The sequence below is a fragment of the Mandrillus leucophaeus genome, unplaced genomic scaffold (assembly GCF_000951045.1).
Source record: "Mandrillus leucophaeus isolate KB7577 unplaced genomic scaffold, Mleu.le_1.0 Scaffold814, whole genome shotgun sequence".
Taxonomy (NCBI): Eukaryota; Metazoa; Chordata; class Mammalia; order Primates; family Cercopithecidae; genus Mandrillus; species Mandrillus leucophaeus.
In genome coordinates this window covers 666,755-678,217 of record NW_012108853.1, presented here as the reverse complement: position 1 = coordinate 678,217, position 11,463 = coordinate 666,755, and the positions used below count along the sequence as shown (strand labels likewise).

General features: G+C 41.4%; 1 protein-coding gene and 1 long non-coding RNA gene across 4 annotated transcripts in view; one reads left to right on the top strand and one right to left on the bottom strand.

Moving 5' to 3' along the window:
- Positions 1-7,206, bottom strand: part of ARHGEF26 (Rho guanine nucleotide exchange factor (GEF) 26) — a 145,312-nt gene extending 138,106 nt beyond the window's left edge. For 2 of the 3 annotated variants that reach the window (XM_011967875.1, XM_011967878.1), the window contains exons 1-3: positions 6,699-6,859; positions 5,149-6,276; positions 3,764-3,803 (exon numbers count right to left, since the gene is read on the bottom strand). In XM_011967875.1, the coding sequence (XP_011823265.1) occupies positions 3,764-3,803; positions 5,149-6,225 (1,117 nt within the window). In that variant the 5' untranslated portion in view covers positions 6,226-6,276; positions 6,699-6,859. Of the gene's footprint in view, positions 1-3,763; positions 3,804-5,148; positions 6,277-6,698; positions 6,860-6,977 lie in introns of those variants that run through there. The other variant, XM_011967877.1, reaches the window with a different exon arrangement.
- Positions 6,902-11,463, top strand: part of LOC105530359 — a 107,980-nt gene continuing 103,418 nt past the window's right edge. Inside the window, exons 1-2 of the long non-coding RNA XR_001004638.1 lie at positions 6,902-7,139; positions 8,420-8,544. This is a non-coding gene — a long non-coding RNA (uncharacterized LOC105530359). The remainder of the gene's footprint in view (positions 7,140-8,419; positions 8,545-11,463) is intronic.

Below are 11,463 nucleotides of genomic sequence, written 5' to 3'. Positions count from 1 at the left end.
TATAATGAAGTAGGGCCTTGCCTCAGCCATTAAAGGACTTTGATTTTTACTCAAAATGTGATGGGAAGTCACTATAAGTTTGAGGACATAATGATCTTACACAAATACATGCTTACGAACTGAAGGATTTATATACAGGTACGAACAGACTGTCAGTAGGGTGTGATGTAGTCTGGCAGTCAGGTATTTGGTCAATGAGGAAAGTCTAAGGTCTGAAAGCTGAGAAGCCACAAAGCTAAAGGAAAAGCACACACAAAAGCTATAATGGGAACATAAGAGGAAAGAGGAAACATAATACAGTCATGCATTGCATAACATTGTTTTGATCAATGACAAACCACATTTACAACGGTGGTCCCATATGTTATAAAGGAGCTAAAAAATTCCTATCACCTAGTCATCTTAATGTTGTAGTGTACCACATTACTCACACGTCTATGGTAATGCTGGTGTAAAGAAACTGACTGCACTGCCAAAAATATAAAAGTACAGCACATACAATTATGTACAGTTCATGATACTTGATAATGATAATAAACTATGTTACTGGTTTATGTATTTACTATACCATACTTTTTATCATTATTTTAGAGTGTATTCCTACTTACCAAAAAAAAAAAAAAAAAGTTAACTGTGAACCAGCGTCAGGCAGGTCCTTCAGGAGGTATTCCAGAAGAAGACATTGTTACCATGGAAGATGAAAGCCCCATGCATGTTATTGCCCCTGAAGACCTTCTTGTGGGACACGATATTGAGATGGAGGACAGTGATATTGATGATTCTGACCCTCTGCAGGCCTAGGCTAATCCATGTGTTTAGTTTCAACAAAAGAATTTCAAAAGTAAAAATGAAAATTTTTTACAATAAGAAAATGCTTACCAAATAGGTACGTAAAGAAATAAAAATACATTTCTGCGCAGCTGTACAGTGCATTTGTGTTTTAAGCTGTGTTAAAACTAGAGTTTAAAAGTTTCAAAAATTTTTAAATTTTACAAAATAAGTTACAGTAAGCTAAAGTTAATTTATTATTGAAGAAAAAAGTTTTTTAATAAATTTAATGTAGCTTAAGTGTACACTATTTATGAAGTCTACAATACTGTACGGTAATGTTCTAGGCCTTCTCATTCACTCACTACTCATTCACTGACTCACCCAGAGCCACTTTCAGTACTGCTAGCTCCATTCACGGTAAGAGTCCTATAGAAGAGTACCATTTTTAATTTTTTACATCGTATTTTTACTGTACTTTTTCTGTTTAGATACACACATATCATTGTGTTACAACTACCTACAGCATTCAGTACAGTAACATGCTGTACAGCTTTGGCTGTACCATATGTCCTAGGCTATACCATCTGGTTTGTGTAAGTACGCTCTATGATATCTGCACAACAACAAAATTGCCCAAGGATGTATTTCTCAGAACGTATCCTCATCATTAAGTGATACACCGCTATATCTTAAAAGAACTAGGGAGAGTCAATGTGGTTAAAGCTTGGGTATGTCTAGTGGCCACATTGTACAAGGTGAGTTTAGAGAAATAAGCCAGACAGTCCAAATCAACAAAATACTTGTAGGCAATGCTAAAAACTGGATTTTACCCTGAGTACAAAAGGATTGAGTTTCTTTCACACTGTCATGATAGCATCTCTTTCCTGAACACAATGGGACTCCATGAAAAGGGAAGACTGGCTTAGAGTAGAGAACAAAACATTGACTACCTAGGAGACTAAGAAGCTATTGCGGTAGTCAATGAAAGATGATGGAGGTTTGAGCTATAAAACATAGAACAGACTGGTGAAAGACTAGATATGGGGGCAGAGAGAAGGAGGTGTTAAGGATGTTTCCTAGGTCTGCAGGCCTCACAACCAGAAAGTAGGAGATGGGAACACCAGAAGAGATTAGGTTTAGTGGGGAAGATTATGAGTTTGGTTTGGGGCATTTTGAGTTTGAATTGCCTTTCCCATCTACCAAAACAAGCAAGCATCTGCCCCTTTTCTCATCAACTATAGATTATTCTGTATGCACTATGACTAAAGTAACACTATGCAAGATTTTACTGGTCTCTGATTGTCATGCTATGTAAAGTAGATTACGAGGGTAAAGACTGAGTCTCCCCTAGTCTTTAAAGCACTAAGTAGTTGGCACAAAGTATATGCATAACATTGCTGATAGATTTCTCATGTTCACAACATAGGCAACATTATTATTAATCTCATTTCACACATGAGGTGGCTCAGTGAGGGCCCAGTTATATAAAGGGTTTTTCTCAGTATCACTCAACTGATGAATAGGAGCAGGTCTGCCTGGCTCTATCTAATATCACAGATTCTCACCATTTGGCCACACTGCTTCCCTAGTTACATTCTTGTTAATCATTAACTGTAAGAATCCTGCATTCCTCATGTACATATATATGTGTGAAAAAAATTTCTAGGTCATTATATTTGAGAAGAAATGAGAGGATACATAGAAACAACTTCTTATAAAAGGAAATAACGTAAAACTAGTTACAATGAAGTCTAGTCTCTGACTTTAAAAAAAATCTTAAAATGTTAAACTCTCTTAGGCAAAGGTCACAAAATAAATACCAAATTCCAGGGAATGTAAAGCATCTCCTTAGGTAAATATTAGGTAGATGCTGTTCACTTCATAGAGTGCTATAAGAAGCAGCAAATGGGACTATGAACTAGATCTGTGTCCTACTATTGGCTGTGTAACTAGGTGTGACAGTAGACAAGGTGCCAAACCTCCCAGATCTTCTGGTTTCTTCAATTATAAAATTAGGGAGAGGAACTTATTCCAACCAGCTAAATACTATATCGGGATTTCCTAAGATTGGTGCGGTGAATGAATTTTTATAGATGAGTCATTTTTAAATGTTCCAATGGGAAACTCATCTTTATAAAAATTATACAGGGAATTATTTGATAATCACCTAAGGCTACGTATTTTATAACTCTGGGTGGTTGCACATTTGCTTGACTTATAGAGGGGCATCCCCTTCCTCATTATTCTTCGAAGGTTGGAAAATCTTCACACTTCAAAACATGACAAAAAGTAACTACCCTCACTACCACCATGACCCTCCAGCCCAACAAGTGCTACAGCTGGGACTGCTCCCTTCATGCTCTTCCAGTTGGCTGACACTTGACCCATCTATTTACAGAAAGTCCATTAATCTGATTAGGGTTTGAACACCTGGTTGAAGCTGCTTTTGTTTTTGAGATCTTTAATAAAAATACTACATGGGTTGCAAAGTCTTGAGAGTACGTTTTTGTCAGTCAGGAGAGTTAGATTCCCCCCAAAGTTGAAACTTAATAAGGAAACAGGAAATCAGAAATGATAATAAAATGTGGAAATATGGGCAGAATACTAAGTCAAAGGAAATGTGACCTAAAGAAATATGACTTCAAATCTAAATGCCAAAATCAGAATTTTTAACTAAAAAGCTAGAGCTTGGTCTTACTCTTTCTCTGTTTCCTGAGGGACATGGGGATGGAGCCAAGGTAGAGAAGAATTAAAAATCCCAGGACATTGACTGAAAAAGTTATCAGCCTATAAAAAATGCCATTAACTATATTCACCATTAGCATTACTAGGTAAACATTTAGCTTAATGAGAAGCTTTGGACTGTATAATTTGGGAAGAAGTTGAACATATTTCTCATCTTAAGCATTTTTGTTACTGTAGTTGGATTTCAACTTATAATTGGCATTCCACATTGAAACAGCAATAAAAGTTTTGAAAATTAAATGCTTACCTTCCCCATCAAATGCTCCTTGTCCTTTCAGCATTTTTTTCTAAGAGACAAAAAAAAAGCAAAAAAAAAAAAAAAAAAAAAAAAAAGGAGAAGTAAACTATGTATGAATGAGCCAAATACAAAATATGGCTATTTTAAGTACTTTTTTTTTTTTTTGTCATTACATTAATTAGATTTCCAAGAGCACAGAGAAGGTGAGCCCCGGAGGAGTTCACCCATTTGATAACTACAATTCACTGAAACAATGAAATAAAATGTACAAGATCTCCCATACCCTGTCAAAACAGACTGAGAATCCTCAAATAACTAGCAGGTCAGCTCATTTTACTACTCGTGATTCACCATCACTGTTAAATTGAACTTTGCTATACTTGCAGAGTTAGAAAAAACACATAAAATGTTATGTAATTTCTTTAAGACCATGGGCTCTAAAATAAAACAGGCTTGCTTGTGTTTTGCATATGTGACATTTATATAGACTGGTTCCAGTGCTCTGATTAACCAAGAAAAAATGTGGCTGCCAAAAAGGATCTCTGCCCTATTGCTGAGATCGGTCTTGTTTCTGCGGAAGGCAGCATACACTCCAAAATACCCCTCTTCAGTTTTCCCTGTTTCTTTATGTCATATTTGGCAATATTTTAATAAGTGCAGCTAATGGGACAATACAGGGGAGCAATACCACAACAGTGTCACCCTAACCTGAAGTTTTCAGCTGTCAATTTGTTAAATGCACTCAAGGATGAATGGGCATACAACGGGAATAAAATACAACCATAGGCCATGGTGACAAAAACAAGCAACAAAAAAGATGACAAAAGATTTGTGTCTTTTGTGATCCTGGCAGTTGATTTTCAAATTCACATTCTACCTGAATGACATCAAGTGTGTAGTAACCACTCAAAAAAACAATTCAGTAAGTAAAAGCAAAAAAATAATCAACAGGCTCAAACAGGAATCAGCAGTTTTCTGAATCAGCTGTGATAACAGCTACCATTGACTGAAACCTCTGAGCAAACTCCAGACACCTTGACTGCAGAGTGCGGGTCTGAGCATGCTCCTCCCCCTTTCAGCTATCTCTTTTAAAAGTGGTCAAGACTCACTCAGCCAATAATCTGCCATATTTCACTCTTGTCCCCCCAATTCTGCCTGAGCTTAGAAATTTAAAGGTGATGAATTTCACTTCTTCCAACAAAGCTGCACTAAACTCGGCTGTGCCGGCCAGCATCAAAGTGGCCAAGAGCTGGATGTACACTAGTAATCAACAGCAAAACACAGAATTAAAAGGGAATGACTTCTTCGGGTTTTCTCTATGCTCCTCCTCCCCACCCCCAACACATTTACTTTTGGCTTAGTGAATGGCGTGTCACACTCCTGCCCACTTTTACCTTTATCCTTCCCAGACTGGAAAACTTCTCCTTGTCTTCCATCACTGCTTTCAGAACAGGCTGGGACATTCTGTTCTTCTTCTTCGAACTGGTAGGACTGTCAAAATCAAAGCCACTGACCACTGCCCTGCGATAAGACGTGGACCGCAAGCCTCTCCGCAGAGACCCTGGGCTATCCACGTCATTATCGAACTCACTCTCCTCCCCTGCGTGACCCAGAGGTCCTCCTAGGCCCTCCACCATGCTGCGCACCTTGAGGAGTCTCTTGTGGGGCTCCACATTCTGATTGTTGGATTTACTTATTTTAATTTCCGAGGCCAGACTCTTCGGAATGATCTGCTGCTTCCCCACTTTGAGGGCTGCGGGGCTGTTTGTACTCAAAACCACGGAAGGATTCTCGAGGAGCTCGTTCTCCTGGGAGGGGAGCCTTTGGAGGGGAAGTTTTTGTTCTGAAGAACTTTTCTGGGGCGCAGGAGAGAGCCCCCGTTCGGGCTCCTTAGCCTTCTGGCTGGACTGTGAACCCGACCCAGGAGAATCGTTATTAGCGGCAAGGCCATTTGCAGTGGGCGAAGGCACCGGGCTGGCATTCAACCCAGTCGGGTCCTCTTCGGGGGTGCAGGGGGCGGGCGCGTTAGGAGTCCGCGGAGAGCGCAGAACCGGCGGTGGCGGCGCAGGCAAGGTCACCGGGCCATTTGCTGGGGATTTCGGGGAGCCTCCCGGCACCGCTTTGGGGAGCTTGGGTGACTTGGGCCGTCGAAGTCGAGGAGAGGCAGCCCTGTACTCCGGGGATGCCGTCCCACCATTGGCCACCGCTCTCCGCTGGGCTCCCAGAAGCAGGGGGCTCCTATGTACCGTCCTGCTGTCCGAGTCGGTGGACACCTGGGCGAGAGTGTGCGCTGCAGGGAGCGTCCCTCGGTCCTCCACCGGAAAATCCGTAATTAGCAACCCGTTGGGGCTCTGGTAGGACTGGGGCCTCGGCTTGCTCCGGCCCAGCAGCTGGGGCTGAGGAATCGACCGCCTCCGCCACAAAGGGGTTATGCTGTTGCTAGAAAAATCCACTTCGCTCTCGCCGTCCATAGCCGGGCCTCGAAGTCAGCCCTGGTAGGAGCAACACCGGGTCAGTCTTGCCTAAAGAGGAAAGAAGTTAGGAAACTGTGCCTGCGGATAGGCGGGGACGCCTGGCCGACTCGCGTGCTCCGAGTCCGGCGGTCCTCCTGCTGCTGCGCAGGACACGACTGCACCGCACTTACCCGCCCTTTCTCGGGCAAAAACTGCACCACTGCGGTGCGCGGTCCCAGGCAGAAATCTGGGGTGCCGCCCAAATGGATTAATCCAATCAACTCCGCGTCCCTCCCACGCCAAAAGACCACCCGCACCAAACGAGCCCGCCACCAATTCACTGAGTGCAAGCCGAGGCACAAGAAACTTGGGACGAGTTCAGCTTTCTTGGGAAACTCGCCGCGGGACGCTCCCTTCTGTCGCCATCCAGCCGCCCGCCCTCATCGTGGGTACCCTCGTGCTCCAGATGCGCGGCTCCCAGGCAAATTTACCTTCTGGGACTTGTAATGTCCGGGGCCAAGGAGCACCCACTGCCCCGTGGGTGGCCCGGGTCCGGGACCGAAGCGCCGCCGCGAGAGCTTAAGAGAACGCTGCCGCCGACCGCGGCACCGGCCCCGCCCCCACGCCTGACTACGCCCACACACTTGGCCCCGCCCCCGTTTCGGCCCCGCCCAGATCCGCCTCCGTTGCAGCCAGAAGCAAGAAGCTGTCTTCCCGCCCCCGCGCGCCTGCAATCAGCCCCAGTCGGCCTGGGAAACAGAGGAGCGCACCTGAGGTGGGTTCTGAGCTCCAGCGTTTGGGCTGGAAGTGGCGGACTAGTAGCTGCGGCGGCACTGGAGTGTAGGCGCGCGGGGTTGTTGCCAGGGGCATAGCGTGAGAACAAGCAAGGGAGTCCTGCTGAATTGCAGCTTAGGAAGCCCTGAATCCCGGAGGTGTGTTGAAACAGAACGCGCGGCGGAGTAGACTTTGTGAGACGCGTGGGTAGTAGCGCAGCATTCTAACGCAGAGTCATGCCCACTCAGCATTCAGGTGGTCTTAATCAGATGGGCTTGTTTCACTGCTGAAAATGCATTATAATAGAGATATAAGATAGATGTGCTTGTTTGTGCCTAGAGTCTTTCCGTAGGAAAGACTGGCAGCTCTGAAGTGGGAAACTGGGTGACTAGGAAACCGGAGGGAGGGAGAGTTTTCATATAATTATTTTTGGTCCTTGTATGCTTTGAATCTTGAAATCTATCTATGAAAAATAAGCTCAATTTACACTACAAAAATAGTATTGGTTTCTAACAGTACATAGAGTAAAACTCAAAATCCTTACCATGGCTTACAAGAAGACACTGCACTACTGCCGTAACTCTTCAGCCTAGTCTTTCCATCATCACTTTCTCCTTCGTTATTTTTTTGGCCACACTCAAAGTTTGATAGCCTCAGAACCTTCCCTTTCGTTCCTTCTTGACCTGACTTGACACTGCATGAGAAAGGCAGTGTCCGCTCCTTAATTACACCATTGCCCCGTTTATTTCCCCAGTCACTTGTTCTCTTCTATTTCTGCACTTGTCAAATTTTGTATATTATATATATGTATTTATGTGTTTATGTTTATTGTCTGCTTTGTCTTTACAAGGTAATTTCCATGAGGGCAGGGGTCATGTTTTTGGGTTTTTTTTTTCTCCGTATTTCAGGCACATGGTAGGCACTTAATATTTATTTAATGAATGAGTGAATGAATGACAGGAATGAAGTGAAAACAGTGACCATTTCTTCCAAAGTGCTTGGTTGCCAAATAGTAGAAAGATGGCTGTGTCTTGGCCAGTCTCCTGCTGTGTGACAATAATCAGGCAAACTTGAGAAGACAAATAATTTTAGACCATAAGAGCTGTGTAATTGATTCTATTAGCAAGACATATGGGCCCTTCTCCAAGTTCTCTTTCAGCATTCATGCATTCAGCAGGGATGCAGTGAGCATCCATTGTGTGCAAGTTATGCTGCCTGTTTTTGCCCTAAATTGAATGCAATGGCCAAAAATATTAAGATGTGATCTCTGGGTGGTGAGATGAAGGATAATATGTTTCATGCTTCTTTATATTTTTCTGTACTTACAAAATATACTGTGCAATGAAGATATATTACTTTGATCTGAGACATTTTCATAAACAAACAAAAGAATAAATGGCATCGAAAAATGTATAAGAAACTTTTTTTTTTTTTTGAGACGGAGTTTAGCTCTTGTTGCCCAGGCTGGAGTGCAATGACGTGAGCTTGGCGCACCACAACCTCCAGACCTCCCAGGTTCAAGCGATTCTCCTGCCTCAGCCTCCCGAGTAGCTGGGATTACAGGCATGTGCCACCACGTCCGGCTAATTTTGTATTTTTGGTAGTGAAGGGGTTCTCCATGTTGGTCAGGCTGGGCTGGAACTCCCGACCTCAGGTGATCCGCCCACCTTGGCCTCCCAAAGTTCTGGGAATTACAGGTGTGAGCCACCGCTCCTGGCCTAAGAAAATTTTTTAAAAAGAAATTTTCCAAATTGGGCGGAAGACATATGGCTGATTACATACTCAGGCGTAGATACATAGACTTTTTTTTTTTTTTAATATAAGGTGTTTTCTATACCAACATGTACTGCTGTTATGTTGGAAAAATATAATAAATTAATTTCAAAAGTGGTTACCTAATGAGAAATGGAGTATTCACCTAATTCAAAACGCAACCTGTGACCTATATTAAAAAGCTGTAAAAAGTGATGTGAGAAGGTGGCTTTTCTTGAAATTATGTTGCCTCTACAAACAAGTGTAACTGATATTTGTGAAGACTTCATACGATCTTCTTACCTCATTTCCAACAAACAACAAAATACCTACCAAAACAACAACAAAACACCAAGCTCTGGTCCTTCACTGAGGGAAGTTTATAAACTCACAGGCCTAGTGCCTATTCAATGTATTGGTATCTATTCAAATCTAAGATATCTTCAATTATATGTTCCACCAAGAAAGGAAAAGAGCTGCTAATTAAACTAAGACAAAATGTTATGTCATATCGAATTCTTACTTTATACTTACTGAGTACTTTTAGACACTTATACATAGATTTGTTTAGTACTGTGTATGTGTGGGAAAGAAAATATAAGCAAAATAAATTTACTGAAGTCCCGAACATTGAGCCTGATTCTTCTGAATACCTTTTCATGAAAAGCATTCCTATGTGAGTTTTTCCACACAGTGCCGTTGATAGTGCACCATTTCTTAAAAGGATGTTCCAGTCTTGTTTCTGGGATTTGCTTCCTAGACAATGACACTCATTCTGCAAATGTGATACTGGCACTATCCCATTTGACTAAACACATAGTTTTCTTGTTCAACTGAATTGTATATCAATACAAGCTATGCAGCTTCTCTATTAATGTCCAGGAGAAAGTTTCTCACAAATTGTAGTTTCATGCCTCAACCATAGTCCTGCATGAAACATGAATTGGTTATATCAACCTCTCTTTGCTTTGAAATTTCTTTCACCTAATCTGTCATATCTGGTAATTTCTCCTGCCTTCAACTGTGTTTCTTGGCATGTGGCTTGACACAGTAGGACTAAATTTCATAGAATTTAGTAGAAATGATGACCATTTGTTTATGCCCATGTTCAAATATAGGCAATGCCAACTGTACCATCACTGTCACCTGACCACTGGCTGTTTATTTGATAGTAAGATACATCCCATTTTCAGAGAAATTAGCATGTGGTACCAAATTGTTCTTAAAATTGAAGAAATATGGTATGTCGAACTATTTGTAATGATATTTTCCGCTGGTATATTCCAATGGTATATAGAACTATTAGAATATTCAATGGTATAATGCAAGATATATATGGCTACATTTACTAAATGAATTCACATTGGTCACAAATTTTGTGTCCCAAGCACAATAATTAGGCTAATTTTTAAACACAAATTGTTAGCTTGTCTTATTACAATATATGTCCAGTTTTCCAATATATCCCATCCCATGCACCTTTTGTTTATACATTGAACAAATATTTATTGGGTGCATTCAAGTGCCAAGCATTATTAGGACAGACATTCCTGAACCTTACAGTTTGGCTCATGGAAACATGACTGAAACACTAAAATAGTAATGTAGGACACCCACACTGTGTAAGATGCATAGTAAGCTCTCTGTTCTATGGAAACCTTTGTGAAGGAGTCTGGATAAAACTGGCCCAGATGGGTAGGTAAAGTATCACAAGGTGGAGAAGAGGAGAATGATGTCACAGAAAGATGTCCCAGGATAAGCAAAAACATGGAGAGATGGCTGGAGAACTGATATTCATTAAGTGCCAACTGTATGTTAAGCTGTGTTGTTTGTTACACGTAAGTTAATCAATCACACATTAGTCTTAAGCCTACTTAAATGTGAAGCTGAAGCCCAAAAAGCTCTTCTCATACTGTTGATAAGTGGTTGAATCAGAATCCTGAACTTTTTCTTTACAATACTCCAGAGCCCAGGCATCAAAACATGTAAGAAACTAAGCTCACCAAAACACAGTTTGCATTTAGAAGTTGTGGGATAATAATTTGGCTGAATTTGGTGAGAATAGAATGTGGTATGCAACAGAGACTGAGGGATTGAGATTTTACCTGAATGACAACTAACTACTCTGATACGATTTGGCAGTTTGGCTCTGTGTCCCTATCCAAATCTCATTTCAAATTGTAATCCCCATGTGTTTATGGAGGGAGGTGATTGGATCATGGGGCAGTTTCCTCCATGCTGTTCTCATGATAGTGAGTGAGTTCTCAAGAGATCTTTTGGTTTTATAAGCATCTAACACTTCCCCTGCTTGCACTTCTCTCTTTTGCCACCGTGTGAAGAAGGTTCTTGCTTTCTCTTCACCTTCTGCCATGAGCGTAAGTTTCCTGACGCTTCCCTGGCCATATGGAACTGTGAGTCCATTGAGCCTCTTTCCTTTACAAATTACCTAGTCTCAGGTAGTATCTTTTTAGCAGTATGAAAATGGACTAATACATACTCCTTGAAGATACTTAAACTTTGTCATCTTCTAAAAAATGAATATGATGACACCAGTGTCAGAAATAAAAAACAAAACTTTGACAGACTTGACAATTTAAACATTTTAGCCTTTGTGCATTGAGAAATGCCACATAAACCCATAAATTTTGAGGGAAATCTTCTGTTAGAAGGAAATTAGAGAAAAATGTTTAAATACGTATAAAATATAAATATAAATATAAAATATAAATA